Source organism: Heliconius melpomene, chromosome 3, assembly GCF_056956725.1.
Source record: "Heliconius melpomene rosina isolate 202511_hmr_F chromosome 3, ASM5695672v1, whole genome shotgun sequence".
In the NCBI taxonomy this organism is placed as follows: Eukaryota; Metazoa; Arthropoda; class Insecta; order Lepidoptera; family Nymphalidae; genus Heliconius; species Heliconius melpomene.
The window spans coordinates 416648-440398 of record NC_140391.1 but is presented as its reverse complement, the minus strand read 5'-3'; the positions used below and the strand labels follow the sequence as shown (position 1 = coordinate 440398).

Here is a 23751-nt window from a genome sequence, read left to right as displayed (position 1 = left end):
AACCACATCGTAATGCTTTTATTACAATATTTTTTTTCTATATACATAAGATAAATATAAATAATCTCAACAACACTTACAATATTACAAAATAGTGGTGCGATACATACCGATGGCAATCTCATTCGCAACATCTTGTTGATTTGCTACTATAAATTTTATATTTCCACTATTATTTGAAAATGAACTTCCGTTTACAGGAAAGATATGTCCAATTATTGCGCCAGCAATATTCTCTTTGACATGAAACACAAATGGTGAATGTGCTCCTCTGAAAAATAAAAACATTGTTATTAAGAATCTAACGATAGACTTATAATAAAGAGTATGATATAATTACTTCAAAAAAACACCTCTCTCGTCATTTATATCGACAACATGGACAGTTGTGTTGGTAGTGATACTTATGTTTCTCTTGTTGTCAATAGCAACTGCTTCAAAGTCGTACAGTGGACGGTTGAAATTTGATAGTTCGTCTATGACTGTTATTACGCCAGATCTTTCTTCTACTGCGAACGGCACTAAAAATATTATTATGATTTAATTTATATAATTGAAGATACATAGGAAATTATACTGTGTCCTAAAAATATAAATTATACTAATTATATTGTTAGCTGCCAACGTGCGACGGAATATCCTGCGCGCGAGCAGGACCCTTCCTGTGTTAGAAGAGTACCGACACCCACCACCTCCGCGCTACATTCAATTCTTATAAAAGCTAGTGCGCATGGGGGTGCGCGCTCCTTGTGGCGGGTCGGTTATCGTGCGTGAGGTGGTTGGCGTTGATACTGTGAGTCCGTTCCATATTCTTATTATTTTGTTATTGATAACTTTGTCTCATGTAAAATAACGATTGTCAAGTCAAGTCTTAGTTATTGTTTAATTATACTTCATTGTGTAACTTAATCAGTTCATGACGTAATATTGTTAGTCAAGTCTTAGTTATTGTTTAGTTATGTTTGATTGAGTATTCAGATTTATTCACTCAGAAATAATGTTTGTATAAGTCAATTCTGTAATAAACCGCTTCCATCTTCCATCCTGAATTATCTCTTTTTATATTAACCACTTCTGATTCCTAAAAATATTATATATATCAACATAATTAGTATCTTGAAACATTTATAGCGATAAGATTGCATTTTACAATAATATTAAAATTTCAATAAAAACAATTTTTAATCAAAGGTCATCGTGACCCAGTAGGTCTGACATTAAGTGCCCGAATTTAAGTTCCCGATTGGGAATGAATTATATTCGTTATTTTGCTACGCAAAGAGTACAAAGTGCGGCATTGAGTTCAGCCACTTAATGGATGTCGCTATATCTAAAATTCAGGGTAAAAGAGACTGTTATATAAGGGATACAATGTAATATATCTGAAAAAGTAATAATTATGTTATAAAGTATACATATAATTTATTCTTACCTCCTTCCTCATACCCGTGTAGAAGATCGTAGGTAATATCTACAGTGCTATGTGCCGCATCAAGGCGTAGTTGACCGACGCTTGCTCCGATACCAACGCTTGCACCGACCCAAAACTCATAAGGAGCACCAACAAACTGGGGTCTGTCTGGTTTACCTGAATAGTAGAATGTAATATAATAAAATTTTACTCAATTCTCTTTGCCTACTCTGATGTATGGGAAAAGTGTGGGGTTGATGAAGTTTTTTTATCTCCATTTGTCAGGCCCGCAATAAGAATAAAATAACCATGTCAAATTTACCTTTAGGATCTCCAATGACATCAATAGTAACAACCGCCAAAGAATATCGCCTTTCGCTAGGGTTCGCTGGATTATCAGCAGCTTCAACAAATATTGCATGCCGTCCTTCAGCCAGCGGACTCTCTTTGACACTTACTCTCCCACTTGTCGCGTCCACTTGAAAAGGAGATGTTATACTCAAATTACTCGTTCTTTGTAAGTCATACAGAACCATTCCATTTCTTCCAAGATCTGGATCTACAGCTTCCACTGTTCCTATCTCAGTGTCTATCCCCGCGTTATAGTTGACAGTGAACTCATATAAATTACTTGGCAAGAAGATTGGGTTGTTATCATTAGCATCTAATAATGTTACTTCAACTGTCACGAAAGACATTATTTGTGCATTATCATCAAATTCTATATTTTCACTACTTTTGTCAGGAAATATGTAAGTGGTTCTTTCTTTATTTCTACGCCATTTTGTTCGTTGATCGACGTAAGTACCGACGACGCTTGGAACTTTTTCTTTTGCGTAAACTTTCATCCGTAGTGAAGAATGTTCCTCTCGGTCCAATATAGTCTATAAATAATTATATACATTAAAGTGCATATTGCATTATTTTCTTTAAATTCAAAACATTTATTTTTCAAGATTTAACAGATGTATTATTATTTTTACAAATTTTACATATATGATTTTAGAACTCTTAATTTCATGTAGAAGAATCAAAATTAAACTATTTTTTTTATTCAATCAAATCTTTACAAGCATTTTAAAAATGGTCACCTACACAAAAATATCAATAATGTTAGACCTACAAAAAGTTACCATCGCCTCGGAAGGCAGTTCTATTAGAAAAAGCCAGCACTCTACAATCGACCGAATAATAATCTATAATATTACCTGGTTCCTGACAGTGAGCCATCCAGTTCTCGGATCAATTAAGAAGGCACCTGTAGGATCATTCAGTTGATACGAAAATTCACCATTATCTCCTTGGTCTTTATCAGTCGCCATAACTTGTAGAACACTAAAACCTGATTAAAATGTTAATAACATAGTATATAAACACAATAAAGCATTTATTACAAGACCATCATCATTTTCATCATCTTGTAATTATTTGCTTAGTAACCACGTAGTAAGCCAATGGCAGGGATTATAACTTTATGTTTTAAAATAAAAACGAAAAAGGGTTTATTTTTGTACTACCATTAGGCAAGTTCTCCACAATGCTGATGTTGTAGAAATCAACTTCGAAGTCCGGAAGGTTGTCGTTTAAATCTTGGATTTCTACTTCGACACGTGCTTGTGCAGTCTTCAATGGATTGTCAACTTGTGATGCTTGGATTTGTAGAACAAACATGTTTCCTATGTAGAAGAAAAATATTATTATATTTACCATTAATCTCTATTTTCATTATTTCCTCGCGATTTCCTCTATTTTAATAATATTTATTTTTAATTAATTTAAAATAAAAAATTAAGATCTACTACAATTTTAAGATCCTCACAATCATAGTTTTCCATTCCCCCACACGGAAAAGAAATAACTATAAAAAAATATACCCGACAATGAAGTTTCGGCATCCAAATCAACCTCCTTTTCAAGAAACAAACTGCCATTCAGAGGACTAAGGAGAAACAAACGCCGTTCATTCCCCGATACCAGTTCGTATCGTACAGGAGCTGCTACACCTGCGTCTTGGTCGAAGGCACGTATTGGGTGCTCGAATATTAGCTCTTTATGGATTCTCTTCCCCTGGAATTATTTGATTTTTTCAGTAAATGTATATTTTTCTGCTTCTTGCATATAGTAGAGTATAGAGAAACTAGGACTAAGACACTATTAAGGGAAACTAGTGTTAAAACACTCCTTCCCTCGCATTATCCGATTTTTTTTGCAAGGAAATGAAAACAATACATTCCACCGAAAGGGAATTAATCCCACTACCGTTGCATTTACAGTCGGGCGCTGTGGCCCAGCATCATAATAATAACCTCATAAACCATAATATATGTAATAGTTGTGGGTTTAAAAAGTGGAATTATCCTGTTCGGGAAAAGTTTATACAAGTTTTTTTTATCTTTTTTTAATAAATAAATTAGAGGTATAAAACAAGTCATTCCCCCGTGTGGCAATCGAACCTATAACCGTCGTCGTGGGGACAAATTAAAAAATAAAATAATAATATTTTACTCACGAGAATAGGATAAAACTCCGGTATTTTGGTTTTGTAGACCTCGTGGGTGAACTTCGGTGGCAAGTCATCGTTGTCTTGTACCAGTATGTGTACTGTTGTATTCGCACTTCGTGGAGGAGAACCGCGATCCTGAGGAAAGTTGATCTTTGATTCATACATTTTTGATTGTTTGTACGCATTAATTTATAAATAAGTACAATTATTACTCATTAAATTTAATGTAAAATAAGTAGTATAAGCCCATAAAAACTATAAAAATATTCATAAAATTATTCTTACCGACGCAGTTACGATAAGAATGAACTCCCTATCGCCACTATCAAAGTCCAACGGTTTATTCAATATTAGAGCAGGCTTATGAGAACTTTCTAAATTAAAGCGATCATCTCCACTCGGGATGCTGTACTGGATCTCAGAATTAGGAGTATTGGGTTTGTCTCGGTCAAAGGCGCGAATGCCTTTGAAAATTGTTAGTCCTGTAATAATAATATTTTATAGTCCTATAATAATAATTAAAAATATATAGATTATATTATTTCTTAGAAACCATGTGACAGACATGGCCGTAATATAATTATTTTGTTAATTTATAATTATTATAATTTATTATAATTTTTTTGTTAAGTTTGTCTTAATATTATAAACATATATATTTATTTTTTACTTTGGTCGTTTACAGTCACACGCTTGTGTGCCGCGCCACGACTGCCCTCACATTTATATAAATTATAAAATAAGGTATAATTTATTCAAAAAGAGATGTAGGTAAATGCTACCTGGCGGAGTAAGTTCATCTACAGCTATTCTGTACGGCGTATCTTGAAACTGCGGCACGTTATCATTTATATCTTCTATATAAACTGTAACCGATAGATATGCTGATATCTGAAATGTAACAACAGGTACTTTTAATATAAATGATTAAATTTAAATATTATTAGAATTGAAAAAGGGGTGAAAATTCATATTGAGATGAAGTTTCCTAAGAGTAATCTCGGAAATCGCCCATGTTTGACGGTTCTACACAAGGTTTCCCCTGCCTACCTGCTTTGTGGGTGCCATACAGCTAAAAAGATAGTGATAATTGATAAGAATTGTAAGTATTCTATTTACGTTTCCTAGAAGCCAGTCAATTTTAATGAAATTAATTATGCCGACATATTGTTTCCATTATAACGACTGTTCGAGAGCAATTATGCAAATGGGCTTAGTATTTATGTAAACATACGCCGACGGGACCTGAGAGCTGGGATTTCATCTGTCTGGATGCGGCAATTGTAATGAAATTATTATCTACTACACTTTATATTTCATTCAATTTTCAAGACACTGTACGAATATGTTTGGTGGCGCATCTAGTTTACTCAACCTTCGTGTAAATGTAATTTGAAGGAAATTTAATCTTAAATATTGTCAAAAATTTAATATTAGGCTATTTTATATTTCATATTGAGAGCGAAACACTGTGCTTTATGTAAGTGTAACTAAATTGAAAAACAGAAGCTTTATATCAACCCGACCAAATGTTTTTGTGAGACAAAACGAAAATAGAATTGTTGTTAATCCCTGTAGTATGGTTTATGTCGACAGGTTTTATTACGATCTTGAGTATATTTAACTATTTTTTTCCGCTTTAAGCTGTATCCCGCATACATCAGGGAAAGTAGAGGGAGCCTAGTGTTAAGACACTCCGTTTCCCACTTTCTGCCGAAATCTGGAGGCATTGCGTGTTGAGTGGCAGAACTCAACGCGGCGCTAAATATTTCACTTCCTCGAGTGGGGATCGAACCCACAACCGTTACGTTACAGTCACACCCTTGTGCCGCTGCGCCACGACGGCCTCACTAAGCCTAATATTTAAAAATATATATTTTTAGAAAACGTATGAAAACTTAAACGAATCTATAACATTTATAATTTAAGTAAGTACTTAAAGTCCTAGCCACATTTAGTCTACACAACTCCATGTTCCTCGCAGGGGTCCCGTCCCGCGGTTCACTGAACCTCCTGAAAAGCGACTATACAATTTTTACGGTGAGTTGTAAAAATAACATAAACGTAAAACACTGCCTCGTTACCTCCATACTGTAACACTAAGTGCTGGGATTTACCAGTTCCGGAATGCTATTTGTGTCTTATGAGATATTTGCATATTATACTCGTATACATCTATGGGCACTTAATATTGAATCTATCAGAGGAGCACACGAGGAGGTGCGATTGTAAACGCGTTAGGATGAAGTGAAATAGTTAACATTTAGAGAAAGAAATGTCTTAACACTGATGTTGTCTCTGACTATCAGGATATCACGTGACGCTGCTGTAAATTTTCATTTTCTCTGTCTTTTATAAACTTACCAAGTCATCACCAGTATCAAAATCGCATCCCAATCTGAATTTAACTATGTTTTGAGGAGAGTCATTGTCAACAAGATTGTCCACACTCTGCGCCAGTATTACAGCCACGTGCGTCCTGTTCACGTCTCGATATGTGAAGAGATGGGCGTCTTCTTCTTTGTCTACCGCTTGGAGAACTAGGTTCTTTCTGTAAACAGAAATATAATTAAGCTTTTGTAATTCTTCTATTTGTAGAACAATACAATTTGGCAGTAAGATTTCTTAATATCCTTGGGAAGTGCAGAGGAGCACTTAGAGAAAAATTCTCACCCAATCGAAGTTGCGGGCGCCTACTGTTTTTACCGTTCTTCACTTTCCGCCGAATCTTTGAGGCTTTGCGTGTTGAGGGGTGGAATTCAGCTCCGCGCTTTACATTGTTACGAGGAGGAGGAAACGAAAATAGTGATTTAGTCCTCCGAGTGGCAATCGAACCCACAACCGTTGCGTTTTTATAATAAACCTGCGCCGCGACGGCCCCCACATCTGTTAATACGTGAGGTATAAACTTTGAATTATAAAAAAATTGGCATACTTGTAGCCTATATAGAGAAAAGGTTCAGAATGTTAATATTTAAAAAAAATGCATAATCGATTCAAGCCTACCCCGCTGTGTGCGGGATACAGCGTGAAGTTGATTTTGGTTATAAAAGATTCAATAAATTGACAAAATACTCACAACACTCACAAAGTATTTATTATATTGTCAAATGTATAGTACATTTGACAATATAATAAATACTTTTGTATTTATGACGTTGCTATGGCAACGCGTGTTATTATACACGTCAACAGGTCCTCTGGAATTATTTAGTACACGGAATACTTATAGTATAAATGAATATAATTTAGTTTTAAGAATAATAATAATAAATTAAAATCAAATTTTTTATAAAAAATTTAGAGACACCTACTGTCGAATTAACGAAGTAGGACGAAACGACGAATGCAAGTAGAGTTTTTAGTTTAAGAGCTTGCTACTAGATGGCAGTAAATTAGAGTTTAAGTATCAGGTATAAAAAATATAAAGTAATTCAAAAAAATATGTAAAATGCTTACTAAATATTATGTTTGTAGTTTTGTGTAAGGTAGGCAAAAGAATGTTAGGATACTACATCACAATTTTAGGACATTCCGTTCCCCATATTTCCTCTCATTTACAGGGAGAAAATGAAAATAATTCTTCCCCGAGTGGAAATCCAAGCTTGCGTATTCAGTTAGAAAATATCTTTTACCACGACCGCCTTTTTTAAAAAAAATTTTGTCATAAAGAAACAGGGACATTTTTTCACCATCTACGCGAAATTTCAAAAAAAAGAAAAAGAAGATACCTAGATCATTAAAAAATCTATTTCATTTAACCAATTAGCAATTGACCTTTTTTTACTAATAAGTAGAGAACCATACTAACTCGTTAACTTTTAACCGATAGATTCACATAAACCCACTTTCTTCGTACATATGAACGGGCCTTAATAAGCGCAATCACTAACAGGCTACAGTAAAGTGAAGTGACACTGAATTCTACTTAAAACGGTATTAGTATTAAAAAGTGAATGTTTTAACTTACTTACAATGTAAAAGTTAAAGTACTGCTCGGCTGTACGTGATAAGTGTGGGTTCTAATGCTATTTCATGATAAATCAACATAATTGTTAATCTATTGACCGGGCTTTCGACATACATAAAAAACTAGCTAGCTTTTACCTACAGCTTCACCTCCATGACCAAAAATAAATTACTAAGAGTTTTGTATCATACATACATGATGGGTTCCAAGTGCCCGCGAAGCAACTCAAATCGCATATGGATACAGTGGGTGATGTAGAACATAGACTTCTGCGATAAACGGACTAAACAACACAAACACTATGTACTTGTATACGTACTTTACGTATAATATTAGTATAAATTTAAATTTGAACCCATTAATGTTACATTTAGGCACGTCCTTAGTAACTTTGTCGTAATATAGAGATAGAAAATTTAATATATTATAAAAGCATTATTGGCACTGGCCAATCATTGGATTGGCATTATAAAACGATAATACGATTTTAATATAGTAATTTATAAAATTTACATCATACTATTACTACTGTGAATAGGAGTCCTCTTTGTCGTATTACACTTCATACAATCAGGAGGATAACTCGATTGGGACTTGAGGTTATTTCTTGTTTGTATGTTTAATTGAATTATTCATTTCTTCTTATTGGTAACAGGACCAAGAGCGGCGTTGAGTTCCGCTCCTCAACACGTAGGTCTCGAAAATTATGCGGTGCGTGAAAAACGGAGTGTCTTAACACTACTTCCCTATTGTATGCGGCAATAACATCATCTATCATAATCGCATCTAATATATTACACAGTCATATTGACCTCACACAATCGTACTTTTACTTGTACATTGTGTAACGTCCTTATGACTACCGAATATTAGGTAAATGCTATAAAATATTAAATAATAATGTGTAATCTTAAATTATTGGTTAGAAGTGCTATTATTGATTTATTTATTAACTTAGTAATGTTGTAACTTTTGTTTAGGAAGCGTTTTTCTTGCTTCACACTGTATCCTGCACATGGCTTCTAGTCTCCAGGTTCCCCCTGCCGCACTCCGCCTTGTTATCAGAGCGAGGAAATTAGAATAATAAATATTTGATTCCCACTAATGGGAATCGAACCTATAATTGTTTTTGTAGCCCTGCGCCACAAAGCCCTGGATACGTATTATATTTTTAAATATTATCTAATTTAATTGAAAAAACATAATTAAAACGACAGGTTATGAACGAGGAATAGTAATACGTACGTGAAGCAGAGCGTACAGCTCGGCGGGCGGCTCACGGCGCGTCATACACTGACTAGCACTGGCTAGTGTTGTTAATTCATTCAGGGGGCATAAATGTGCGGAAAATTTCATTGCATTTTATAGAAAAGTGGCGAAATAGTGGGAATATTTCATCGGAATTGTTGGTAGTCATTTATAAAAAGTATTATTTGTTGAGGCAAGTCGTGGCGCACGCACAGTGTATGACTAAACGTGACAGGTTGTGGTTGCGATTCCCTCAGGAAATAAAGTATAACATAATATTCATATTTTCTTCGCTCTGGTGTCGAGGCAAAGCGCGGCGCTGAGTTCCGCCACTCAACACGAAATGCCTCAAGCAAGGGAACCGTAGTGTTTCAGCACTAGGCTCCCTCTGGCTAGCCTGCTGTGCGTGGGATATAGCGTGTCGCTAAAAAAAATATAATTTGTATTGGTGAAATATACTGAGGCCATCGTGACGCAGTAATAACGTCTGACTGTCAAATGTCTCAATACTAGGTTCCTTTCGCGTGCCCTGCGTCACACTGGACCCCTGCTGTACTGAATAAAGGGTAAAGTTGCAGTTTACATACACGCAACACATGTTGTGTACGTGTTTTGAAACGCATCTTCACACGGCATCACACGCCATCGTGACAGACGTCTCGTAACCTTGTTTTCATATAACAGTGCGCGGTGCGCCGCTCACGATAGCATCTAAGAGTATGTTTCATATGAAATATTTTGCTTTTAGAATTAAAAAGATCTAAGATACGAGTATTTCAGGAGAGATGGGTGTGATATGATATGTTCTCCAACCAATGAAATTTTCCTAAGGAATCCTATAAAAATTTAAATGGGCCCCGACAGTTTACAAGGCAATTTTTTAGTAGTTTTTGTACATTCAGATGTTACTTTCATTTCTGTTTTGCAGAATTTTAACTCATTGTTTTTCGTTGAAGAACCAACTACTTTGGGTTATCAGAACGTATAAAAAATATTAATATTTAAAAATAGTAGTTAATCAAAACTAGCAAAAAATACATTCCCCTAATTGGAAATCGAACCTATTCCCATATGTACCTACAGTAAGTAAGCCATGCTTGCTCTTTATCCCCACTATGCCGTCATATATAAACAACATGTCAAACATATACATTGGTTGTTTTGCGAGATTTCATAGTATTTCATAGTACATGGTATTTCCTTGGGAACAAGCTGTGGAAATCTTGCAATAGGTTTCTTGTTCCTCTTAATTTCACTTGAAACAATCGTGGTGCAACTGCCATGCGTGTACTGATCGAGAAAATATACTGCATATTGCACTTTTAAATAAAATTAACAAAATTGTTGCCAAATCTTCCAATTACCTGTTAGTATGAGACAAGTAAGCGTTTAGTATGGGAGAAAGTAAGCGTTTTTAAGCAGGTTAAAGTGCAAGAGCCGAAGTTTTCTCATATACTTATAGATTTACAATATATACACGATATACGACATAGTATTTGGGAATCGAACCCACAGCCGGTCGTGCTTACACTCACACTAGCCTCCTCGTCCTTTACAACACTTTATAAGATTAAATGAACTCAAATATATTATATGAGCTTATGAAATTTTCAACCTAAAAGTAAGTGATTGACAGGATGTGGCACAATTTTTGTAAGAAGTATTACCAAATTATGAATAGTTACAGCTAATTTGTTGATCGATCGATTGATATGGATATAATCGGATTTAGCGCAAATATTTTCATTTTCAACATCAAATTACTAATGTATCTAGAGATAAACACACAACATTGCATGTACTGTGGCGGAGTTCAACGCTGCGCTATGTCTTGTCACTAGGGAGAGTAAAATGACACAGTAAAACAATTATTTCCACCAATTGGGAATCAAATATAACATAATAATATAATGTGACGATCACAAATATTTCTTACCTCGGATGCACTTCCACTTGTAAAACTTCATCGCCAACTCTGAGGTTCTCTGGTATCCTAACGAACTTGAGGTACTCTCCGACAGGATAGAAGTTGCAAGCTGTAACAATATTCAATATATTAGCTTTAATTAAAAACTGAACCGGCAACAGAAATACATCACCTGTGAAAATTTCAGCTGACTAACTATCACGACATTATGGGATACAGAAAGCCAGGCAAAGTCTTAGTAATGCAGTACCGTTTTACAATTTTTTTATATAATAAATAGCGAGGCGTTGAGTTTTGCCATTTAATATGCATGTGTTTAACGCTGTGATCTCAAAAACTAAGTATAAGATTTGCTAGCTTTGAAGTCGTAGCAATATAGATTACGGATGTGTATAATTCCTATTGAAACCTAACCTATAATTCCTTTGAAACACGCGGACGACGCCGCAGGGAAAAATAGTCTCATAATAAAACTGCCATATTCCACTCAACACTTACAATAGTGATTCGAATGTAATTGCCCTACAAATGTTCGAACCAATACCGTTCTAATATTATAAAAAAAATTACATTACCGCAACCCACTTGTATGGGAAAAGAGACACAGGGACACAGATTAAGAAATACTAGAAATAGCAACAATTACTTAACTAGAACTGTTGAGTGGTGGACCCTGTGCTTTGTCTTGTTTTTTTAACAGGTCAATTTTTTAATTTTAAAATATATTGAAAATTTTCATTTTAGTAAAATATTTGAAAAATATGCCCAAATTTTTATTGAACTTCACATCTTTTGTTTGAGTGGTAGATTTCAAATCCACCGACGATAAACACACAAAACCAAAACCTAATAAAAGTATTTATAACTTCTTGTCTGTTAAATTTCGTATTTTCATAATTAATAATTTTGTTTGCTAAATGGCATGGTGTAAGTGCCTCTCGAGTGTTCTCCGTTACAAAAATGATTGAAAGTGTACCTTTCAATTGGTAACATACATTTTGATGGGAAACGATAAGTGCGAATACTGAGATATTATGTAGAAAGTCACGATAACTATTATTTTTAATAGTTTTAAATGACGAGGCCGTCGCGTCGTGGCGCGGTGGCACCAGCGCTTGACTATTCCGTTGCTTTGATAATAAAACAAAGCTCGGTCTGCCATTCATTACACGAAACCTTGAAAATTGGGCGTAAAATGGACTAGGGAGTGTCGTAACACTATTTCTGCATATCCTGCCAAATGCGGATAGTTCGTCTTTCCTGGTTTCCATATGATGATCACATGCACTATCTTTCCTGGACTACCGCTAGGAAGATTCCCCAGAATTGCAAATAGCTGCTCTACATATATCTCCGGACATGACATTTTAAAACTATTATCCAATAATTCTAGTACCCAAGTAACGTTAATGCTCCACTAAGGGTATACCGTAATGCGGTGGGAGTCTATTCGGTTAACACGCTCGACTTCTTCAAGAACTTTTTACTTTCAACAAATATTTCCACCAACGACTGATAGAGCGTTAAATTCTAAATAAAACCGCAAAAAATATTGAAGATTCTCTATAAAATACTGGCGGAGCGAATTGTCTTAACTAAATAGTTTTGATGCGCATTTGAAAATTTAGAAACAAAAAATGTTTGTTGGTAAATGGTGGTTGTAGGTTCGGTTCGGGATATTCTTAATACGCTTTTGTTAGGTCAAACTGTGTAAAATGTAAGGATCGCTTCTTCATGTAACTTGACAATACAATGGCATATTATCAAAGAGGTGGTGTGATGATGGAGCCAGGACCTGAATATTGGAACTCTTCAGAGGTTTCTTCAGAGTTAGCCTTTCGAGCTTAAGCTCATGCAATGCTCCGAGCATATTATAACATACATTGTATTGCTCGTTGTAGACAAGCGTATTTTTTTTACTACAAATATATTAGGTATATTAGGTGGACTTGTAACTATTTAAATAAATTAAAAAAACTGAACTAACCTACTTGTAATTATTATATCATCATGAAACATTATATTTTTATCTCCGTGTAAATTTTGACATTTAGTGTAGTAATTTTTGTTTTTTTTAATTAAATATTATTGTTAAAAGTATTTTCTCTTCTTAGTTTGGGTATTAATACTAAAAAAAGAACCTACTGTTGAGAACCGCTCCTCTGTTTGTCACAGGCCATTGCTCATTTTTCGAGATATTGTGTGTTGAGTGGCAAAACTCAACACTGAGCTTACACGTTATTAAAGCGAAGTAAAGCTCATTCGTTCCCCCGTATGGCATCCATACCACGACCGCCGCGTTTACAGTGAACCGCTGTGCCACTGCGCCACGATCACCTCGTAAAGTTATACTTCTACAAATAATAATTTAACAGTTCAATGGAATAATATTATTTCTTAAGAGTCATTGTTTTGTTACGGAACTTTAAATTATTTGTTCGTAACGAGTCATTAACATTTGAATTTCCTTATTGATGCCAAGATTAAGGTTTTCTGCTGTAAAAGGACAATGCCTAGCAACGTGGTTTTACGTTCGACTCTTACTCGAGGGAATTATTATATTTAAACTACTTTCGTTTTTTTGCCTGACTTTAACAAAGGCGGCGTTAAGTTCCGCCGCTCAACATTAACATCAAAATGTTTGTATATACGAGTACTTGTTTGTATTCTTACCTTGCTAAAAAAATGAAAAAAATATTTTAGGTCATTTCAAATCACAGCATCCGTGACTGATGGTTGCGAGACGATTCTAGATGATTCTTCCCATTTCCCTTAGAGTTGTGAAATAATATGCAAAATAGATACGATTTTGTCATACAAAATTTACTAGCTTTGAAGTTGTAACAATATACTTGTAGATTATGGATGACGTCGATTTAGGTATTATTGTGTGTTGTATAAGTGTTTTAACACTAGGTTCCCAGGTTCCTGATGCCCATAGCAGGATATTTACGGGATGTATCCCGCACGGATAAGGATAAAGGATTAACTTTTCCTGTGTGCGCTGTGAAACCGTCCTTGCAGTAAGCAGAGCTTAGAGTAATGCGCTACGAGTACTCAGTACTCGTAGGTTATTAGGGCGAAAAGTAAGAAAAGAAACGTAATATCATTAAATATAAACTGGTTTTTGCCAGTATTAATGTAAATTTCAAATTACACAGTAAATAAGACGGTTGTAGGCTCACCCGGCTTCGCCCTCGAGGTAATGAATTGTTTTCTCGCTCTGGTAAGAAGACAAGTCTTGAAAATTATATGAAAAGTGAGTTTTCTAACATTACGTTCTCTCTGCCCATCATCCTCCTGTACTCTGGGATGCATTGTGCAAATAAAGAAAGACACAATAGAAATTACTTTATAGCAAAAATATCTTCTATCTACAACTTTTAACGACCCAAACGATCATTAAGTAACAAGTGTTTTCAAACATAATTTAAAGATATAAAATAAAGATAGATCGCCCGATTTGCTCCGCGTACTCTGATTAGATACCGGACGACCTTCACTCCATACAATACGCTATCAGATTGTAAGACAAAGAAGTTAAATAATACGTAGAAAAGATAAGTTATCTGTATTTCAATTCAAAAATATCTTTTCCCATCGAATAATATGCCTAAAACATGCACTTTGATTTTTATGCTGTTCCTTGGTTGTTGTTGATGGATGGTTGATGGGTGTGGCGATGAATGATTGAGGTCATGAGTTCGAGTGTAACTCGAGGTATTCTGTATTTTTAATATTATTGTTACATCATTATTTAATTGATAAGCTATCAATTAAATAATGAAGTAAAATTAAAATATTATATATTATGTGTGTAAATAGTCATGGGAAATTCTGAAGAAGTGTTTATTGTTGTTTAAAATAATTATTTTATAAAAGAGACAATAAATGTACAGACCAAATTTCACTGAGATAAATTTTTATGAGGGTTCAAATCCTTACTGAATTTAAGTAACTTTTAATATAGATCAGATTACTACTTAACAGTAAATCCTTTTAAGCATTAGTTTTATTTTAATTTTATTATTTATGATTCAAGTGCATGTATAAATTAATATTCTGTGAAGATTTCAATCGAACAAAATAAGTATTTTATTGGTATAACGGCACCAGAAGCACATCGGCTGTCATAATTCAACTGTCTTACAATCACGGTTCCTGAGATTCAGTCTGGTGATACACGGACTGACAGAAAAAGCTTAGTTTCGCTTTACCCATTGGATACGGAACCCTAAAAAATAATGCTTCAATTTGGAGCAGACATTTGGAAGTTGTACACTTACATATATGTAACTGTTTTTTTTTCTATCTATATATAACATTCTTTTATTTATAGATAGAAAAAAAAACAGATATGAAGAAAATATCATTAAATGATGGGATGAAATTTTCATCCCAGCTCACAATTTACTCCCCACAATTTTCTCCCTACAATATGTGGTTTGACAGCGACAAGTCCTATAATTTCATCGGAATCGATCGCCATTGATGGACGGCTTACTTTACAAGTTCTCATCAAGATGTTTTCAAACACTATCATCATCTAAACTGTAATTTAGATTACGGTTTCATAGACAAACCTTAAAATAGCGTTATATCGCTTCGTTATACAGTGTAATGTTATATAATAAAGATAGTGGTGCTCGCGGCTTCACTCGCGTGAATTATCAGATGGTGCGTGAGCGATGATTTTAACACTAGGTTCCCTCTTCCATAGCACAGACACACAGCTGTTGCACACAATATAGAAAAGAAAGAAAAAAACATTATCTGAAAAAAAAAACAGAATACGTTGAGGGGCGAAACTCAACGCCGCGCTATCCTTCGTTACTAGAGCGAGAAAATGAAAATAAAATAATTCTCCAATGTTCTCATTGCTGCATTGCATCCTGCTGAGTAGTCGAAGATATCAGAAAGGTAACTATTAATTGCAGACTAGTTTCATATCACACGCCGGCTTTAGATTACGTTTCAAACATCATAACGGGTCTAAAGATACTTCAAGCTATAATTCTATGTTTATATTTAACAGACAGCTTCGTCATGCTGTTATTTAATGTATAAATCATAGTTCATTTTATCATTTATATGTAGGTTATATATGTAGTTTAATCTAAAAGGTATCCTGGCACAGTGAATATAGTGATGAGTTCGATTCCCAATTGCAGGAATAAATTGTTTTAATTTCCCCTCTCCGCCACTTAATACTAGAAGGAAGAATATGAAAAGAGTATGCAAAGGGAACCTAATGTTAAAATACTCCATTTCCATTAAAATACTCAGAGTTATTCACGAATAGTGAAAATATTGTACTACGCAGGAGTCAAACCCACAATCATCGCTGTAACCAATTTTCTAATTACCCTTATAGCTTTAATGTACCTCTATGATATAGTAATTTTCTCATCCACTCCTATTTGCTGTGATATTAGATAGAAAACTAAGATAGACTCAATTCACTTTCTATACGGATTATTGACATTTCGCTACTTCCTGCACTACATATTAGCCCTTACTTTACGTAGGATAAAGAGAGTTAAGGCCTGACATTTTTATATGGAAATACCAAGGTACATTCTTGTGCACAGATGTTCTCAGTTTTTTTACTTAGAAACTTGAATAACATGATTTGACGTCAAATTGACGCAATTGATGCGTGATGTGTTAATCTGTTTTGATATACATTTTTATTTATTGATTTTCATGTGGATCATATGTGTTGTTATATCATATTTAACTAAATGTCGTTTTTAGCGTGCACTTCTTAGTGTGTTCTCCATACAACAGTGATTAGTGCTCAACTAACACAACTGAACACATTTCAATATGAACGTTTGATTGTAATATTTTCTGGTAAAATACAGAATTTCGCTTTATAGTTTTCAAATCGTAATTTTGCACCACCACTGCGCCGCGAGGGCCTCTAAAATAAATCAGTTCTAACCTTCATATTATAAGTATTAAAAGAAAACCGTTAATTTAAACAATAACTATGCAAATATAATTACAACTTTATGAAACCATACATTTCATGTTGCTTTCTGATTGAGAGATAATCTACTAGTATTAGGTAATTGTAGGTTATTTGTTTTCGGTACTGTTCTGACAACGGTACACAAGTAATTAAATGATTTCTAAGTAAAAATGTGTGGAGTTGCCGCTTAAACATAAATTAACATATTAGGTCCATTATATATTTTCCCGTTTTCCACCGCCAGCGGAGCGGACCCATTAAGGACTACGTTGAACTCGCAAGAGCAAGCTGCATGTTTTATTTCCACCGATATATAGTCGGGCAGAAAGGACCGAGTGACCAGAAAGAGTTGAAATGAAGTGAAGTGAGCAGAGCGAAGTAATTATATATATAGACTTAAGCTTTGGAACGTGGAACTCTTCAGAGCTTACTTGTGAACCGCTCGAGTTTAGGCTTATGTAATTTAGAGCTCCGAGCGTATTTTTTAGCACATTTATAATTAAATTATAAACTTTTCTGTTACCTTACTTTACAAACAGTATATAAAAACCTCATTAAAGAGAGAGAGAGAGAGAGAGAAATAAAGTAGTCAATATTATTATTTGTATATCAATTTTTGCCTAATTAGTTCTGCTAGAGAGTTGAATGAAAATGTATGTAGACATAGGCTCTAACTGTGTAGAAGATAATCTGTGATCAAAGTCTCGCTTCATCCCTCATGTAGTAGAAAAATTATAGAGAAAAAACTAACATTGTGATGATGATTTGCGAAACCCAACGTCGCGTTTATCTTTTCAAAGCGGAAAAATGATTTTATTCCATTGCTATGAGTTGGGATCCGTTGGTACTCTCAAACATGTTCCTACCTCGTCACGCTGTCAGTGTTTGGTAAAATAAAATGTATTTATTTAAACTAATAATACTCTATGATAAGAAAGCAATTGTATGGGAAAACGAAAGTAATCGTAAGAGTGGAACGGAAGAGAGACAGACAAGGTCGAGATTGTATGTGCATAAGTACATTATTTAGATTTTTTTCTATATTTCGTTTTGGATAATACAGATAATTTTTTTTTGTTCCTTGCGTCTTTATTTCTCACAAAATTAATTACGTGAATAAATATATCTGCGGTCATAGTTAGGGCACTAAAACGTGTCATGTGTCATACACTACTTTAAGTTATTTCCATTTGACCATTGTGGCAAAGCCGCAGGAAAAGAATAGTTTATCTATAAGGTAACACGAGTCAAGCTGTATCTAAGATAGCATTTTGTAGGGAAAGTTCAGTGAAAAGTAAACTGGAATTACCGAGCGTAACGAACTTGGTTAAGGCAAGGTCGAGATTTAAATCATTTGCATATTTTACTCATAAAATTTGTATTTAAAATTATATGATGTTTTTAAATATATTACTTTATGTATTATTTAATACAAAATACTTTATACTATTATGTGGTAGACACGTTATGTTTACTAATTGGTAGTAAGAGTAGGTTCTAATTCCGTATATAAAACTATGTATTTTGGGTTCCTTTGAGTGTATTATAATATATATATTATAATGTAAAGCAGTTGTATGGCCTTAACACGTTAAATAAGATGTTAATAACAAAACATAAATTTTAATTTTATAATCATCATTTTCTACACTACTTCACTTTAAGGTACCCATTAAATTCTTTAAAAAAATCCCTTGCCATTAACAACAATGCCGAAAGTATAAATTTTTTGACGAATTCTTAAATTCTTAATGTTGAGTGTCGCAACTCAACACCGCACTTTGCCTCGTTATCTCTGATTACTTGCGATCTTTAATATACAACTATAATTTTTATAGCTGTAGTTACTATATTATCATAATTGAAACTAGAAAATTACGTTTTTACTTTCTTTTATGAACGAATGGTCGAAACTAATGAAAAGAATAAAATCCATGAAATTGGTGTAAATTAATAAATTATGCTTCTTCTAAACTAGATGTTTTAGTTATAGTAACTTATTTTGATATCATAGTTTTTATTACGTTATCTTTTATTTCTGTTTTTAAAAATATATTAAAGCTCAGACCAAACCAGTTGTGAATTCGATTCACACTCGAGAAAATTAAATGTTTATTTAAATTTATATTTTCAATTCTTCGCTCTGGTATCGAGGCAAAGCGGCGGCGTTGAGTACCGCCACTCCTCACGCAATGCCTCAAGAATTCAGCGGAAAGTGAGAAACAGTGTGTCTTAACATTAGGTTCCCTCTGCCTACTACTCTGCTGTATGCGGGATACAGCGTGAAACTGATTTATTTATTTTTTAATTATAGCTCATTCATTATTGTGTACAGAGTTTTATATGTAGAATATATCGACTTATACATAATATAGTATATGAAAAATATATTATTTTTTAGCTGAAAGTATTTTTTTTTATGTGTAATACACAACAAAATATTTCGTAATCCACACAAACAAACAGATGAGAAAAAAAGATATGTACACATATATTATATATTTTTGTTTTATTGTCACCCAAAAGACAAAGATAAGGGCTTGTGCGAAGCTTAACGCCGCATAGGTAGGTACTTAATGTAAACAAGCAGGACATGCAGTTATAAGTATGATAGACGTTAACTTTCCTAAAATTTAGCATAAAAACTATTAAAACTTAATCAAAATCATCATAACTTTATTATAAACCAATTTCATTCTAATTTATGTAACATTCGTTGATTATGCACTTACGTGCAAAAGTAAATGTTATGAAGCGTGGCAAAGAAAAAAACGAAAGTGGTCTTTCGAGTTTGGTGATGACTTTATACTATCGCTAACTAACGCACAGAACGGGTTCTATATAAAAACTCGGCTAAGTGAAACTTTCAAAATACTGTATAGGGGTGTAGGTGGGTCTGAACTTTTACTTTGGTGTGGAGTTCGATTTCCGCCTTTTTACTTGTAAATAATTTTTATATGGACTTGGAATTTGTATTTTTAGATTTTGTATTTGTTTTTATTGTATCTGATACTAACATTTTTAATTTGGTTGGTGGTTGAATAGATATGTTTGGTTGAATGTATTAATCTTAGGAACTACTGGTTCGGATTGAAAAATATTTTTTGTATTAGATAGCCTTTAACGATGGGGGCTTTAGGCTACACACCTGCGGTCAAAGTTACCTCAGGCACTTAGATTAGTGTCTTAGTCATGTGTCATGAATTTAAAGCTAGTGTGACATATCTGGCTATGTCATTTTAAACATAGTAAAGTTAATTAAGTAAAATGTTTAAGTAAGTAACAAATACATAAAGTACAGTAGAGTTAAAGTAACTAATAAATACGTGGTTGCGTTGAAATCTTATAAATAAGTATTTGTATTGAATGAATTTCTTAATCTTTTCACACTGATTAAGATCGTTGTTTATATCTTTCCGCGTGCTGGACGAGCACTAGTGAGTGTAAAGAAAAGAAGTTAACAATCACGTTTTTACACAAGTAAGTCATTTTAATGTGTTTTCTTTCATTATAAAAAATATTTCATTAATTTACGAAACAGAGAAACCTTGATACCATAAGAGATACCATTCATAAGTAGTTTTGGACATCATGAAACTACAGGTGAACTTAATTTTGTGTATTTTATATTAATTTAAATATATCAATATTTCACCAATTATACTTATGATTCTTTTCTTGTTCTCCGATTTTTGCTTAAATTCAAGACATACTCTTGTAAATTACAAGAGGAACTAAACGCCGCGTCCTGTCTTGCGCTGTACACTCACTTGCTCGTACTACAGTAACCGCACCGCTTTGGGTAGATTTTCATTACGAAATATGCGAATTAGAAGAATGCCTTTGTGTTCTTATCGCATCTTATTTCCGGCGGAAACGGAATTACAATAATTAAAAGTTGTGTAATGAGATTTTGTTCATTTTAAAAACAATTAATAATACGTTACAATTTTTTATGTCATTCGGGCAGTTTTGAATTAGTTTTTTTTTTTTTTATATTATAATTACAAGCCTTTAATGCCATAAACGGTGTCTGACTGTAAAGGCGGCGGTTGTAGGTTCTATTCCCTCTAATTCTTAATTTCTTATCTAGTGTAAGACTCATTCTGTTTCCTACTTCTCGTCTAATTTAAGAGATGTTGCGTATTGAGTGATAAAACTCAACGCCGTTCTTAATTTTGTTACCAGAGTGAACTATAGCTAAGCATACTCTTAATTAAGTTAACTCCTTACAAAAAAAACAAAATAAATTAAAATAGGTTTATCCGCTTAAGAGTTACGTTGTCGCACACAGACATATACATAGACAAATACACAGACTTGTTACGCCCTCCGGTTTTCTTCGAAAGATAAAATATTTCTCAAAATGTGATATTCCCCAAAAATATAAATGGCACTATGTGAATTAACAAAAAGAATTTAACTTTTTAAGCATTTAGAAAACTATTTATAATTTCACACTAACTAACAAAAAAATCTTTAAAATATTCTCATGTGAAAATTTTTGTTTCATAATAATTAGTATGTTTTTTATATTAAATTTAAAGTTAACTTAAGTATAATACGAGACACACTCGGGGATATAATTACATTTAAAGTATTTACATTTTCACTACACAAAAAAGCGGTGTTTAATTCCGTCGCTCAGAACTACAATGGCTTGAAAATGAGGTGGGAAGTGGGAGCAGGAAGGAGTACCTTTACACTAGGTTACCTCTACGTACATTACATTGTAGAAAAAAGCCGGAAGCTGATTTCTATATTATGCTTTAATTTCAAATAATAATTTCATTTTTTAATTGATATTATCTCTACTTTCTCCCTTAAGGAAATAAATACATAGTTTAACAGCGTAAATGCGACGTAACTCTTTTTACTATAATGACATGATTGATAGAACACCTACAATGTACCTTTACATATAATATAATGATAACCTTATATAGCATTCGAATCCGTAACTGTAGACAGGTGCTGTTAGACATATAATACATAACTGAGTCACGATGACGTGTAAATTACACGTAATTAAACAGTTACTATTGGATTTCTTGGCGGCACTTCTCAGCGGAACTGCCTTCCGTTCTTCTTCGTTGTTCTGAATCGGTAGAACTTTATATTTATTCGACGATACAAAAGTACTTGCAAAAGTCAAGTTGTTTTAGTTTCTCGCTATATCTCGCACACAACAGGGCAGAGGTAATCAGTTAACCCAGTGTTAAGACACTCTGTTCAATTAAGACACTTCCGTTCTCCATTTCCCGCCAAATATTTATGTCGAGAAGCAGAACTGAATGCCGCTCTTTGCTTCTTCTTCTTCTTCTTCTTTTTCATAAAACTGTGCGGCGTAGAACGCTGAAACATGACATGTAAGTTCGATTGTGCCCAGTGTTAAATTACCCCTTACCACGAGTTGCACAACTCAATACAGCGAATTATCTTATTACCAGAGCGGAGAAATAAAAATAATTCATTCTCGAGCCCTAGAGTAAGAATCGTACCCACAACCGTCGGAATTATCGTCTGATACTGTGCCACTGCGTAACCGTGGCCTCAAATAAATAAATTAACACTTATATGCATATACGACATTTATGAAACAAACATCTATACTAACTTCTCTCTCTAACTAACTTCAAAAAAGTATACCCAGTGAAAAGTGATTGCCCTCTTAAAAGATGACCTAACTGACATTAAGTTGATGACATGTGAAAGTTGACATTCATTAAAGTATTTTATTGTAAGGCCTCAGTTATTTCTGCGTTAAATAATACCTACTTGTGTTTATTAATGATTGTGTAATGATTACGTTTTATTGAGAATTGTATATGATTTATTAAATAATTACATTTAATTAAGTATGATGATATTTGATATATAAATAATACGTATAATTGACCTGATATTAGTGATGGTTTAAAAATTGAGTCAGTTATTATAAAAAATATATTTTTTCTAAAAAAATATATTTAGTAGTATTGTAAAAAATATATTTTTTCTAAAAAAAAATTATATAGTTCCGAGCGTAAAAATCATTTTTTCTGAGTATAACCCAAGCGCGCACCGCTAGGCGCGAGGGTCGACGACTCCGGCAAAAACGTGGAAAACCAATGTATGTATGAACATTGAACACTGTGCGGAACACATTCCGCATTCTGAGCTTTTTGTTTTAACTGTATTACTTCACGGATTGCTATATTTATGTATACTACAGAACCAATTGACGCGTACCATAATACGCGTTGCCATGGCAACGTGTTTGTCACTTTATAAGCAGGATACACAGAGGGACCCTGTCCAAAAATGTTAGTTAAAAGTAATCTCTCTTGCCAAATGATTACTTAATTTTAATCAAATATCTCTGTGTAACGAAAATCTATAAAAAAACTGTACACAGATACTGACAAGATAATTACATGTACTGTAACTAGTTTAATAAGAGCGTATTGCTTATCGGTTTAGACGAGCGCTTAGACGAGTCACAAGAGCCACGGGTTCAATTCTTGCTACGTTAATATTTTCACGTTTTTTAAATAAGTAATTTCATGTACTTGCAGTGGCGGCGTTAAGTTCCGCTGTTCAACACACAAAACGGAAAAAAAATGGGAAACTGAGTGTATATTTATTAAAATAATTATATACCACCTTATAGTCCTACAGTTAGTACGTTAAAAGTACAGCGCACGAGCAGCGGTACCGCGCGGCCAGTCGCATG

The 23751-nt window shown here is 33.8% G+C and overlaps 1 protein-coding gene across 3 annotated transcripts in view; it reads right to left on the bottom strand.

Moving 5' to 3' along the window:
• Cad89D (cadherin 89D) overlaps nucleotides 1-23751 on the bottom strand; it is a 43401-nt gene that overhangs the window by 7209 nt on the left and 12441 nt on the right. For all 3 annotated transcript variants that reach the window (XM_085207522.1, XM_085207523.1, XM_085207524.1), the window contains exons 3-14: nucleotides 11069-11168; nucleotides 6279-6465; nucleotides 4697-4805; nucleotides 4200-4396; nucleotides 3921-4049; nucleotides 3286-3478; nucleotides 2929-3087; nucleotides 2620-2753; nucleotides 1734-2295; nucleotides 1433-1588; nucleotides 341-521; nucleotides 111-271 (exon numbers count right to left, since the gene is read on the bottom strand). In XM_085207522.1, the coding sequence (XP_085063648.1) occupies nucleotides 111-271; nucleotides 341-521; nucleotides 1433-1588; nucleotides 1734-2295; nucleotides 2620-2753; nucleotides 2929-3087; nucleotides 3286-3478; nucleotides 3921-4049; nucleotides 4200-4396; nucleotides 4697-4805; nucleotides 6279-6465; nucleotides 11069-11168 (2268 nt within the window). The remainder of the gene's footprint in view (nucleotides 1-110; nucleotides 272-340; nucleotides 522-1432; nucleotides 1589-1733; nucleotides 2296-2619; nucleotides 2754-2928; nucleotides 3088-3285; nucleotides 3479-3920; nucleotides 4050-4199; nucleotides 4397-4696; nucleotides 4806-6278; nucleotides 6466-11068; nucleotides 11169-23751) is intronic.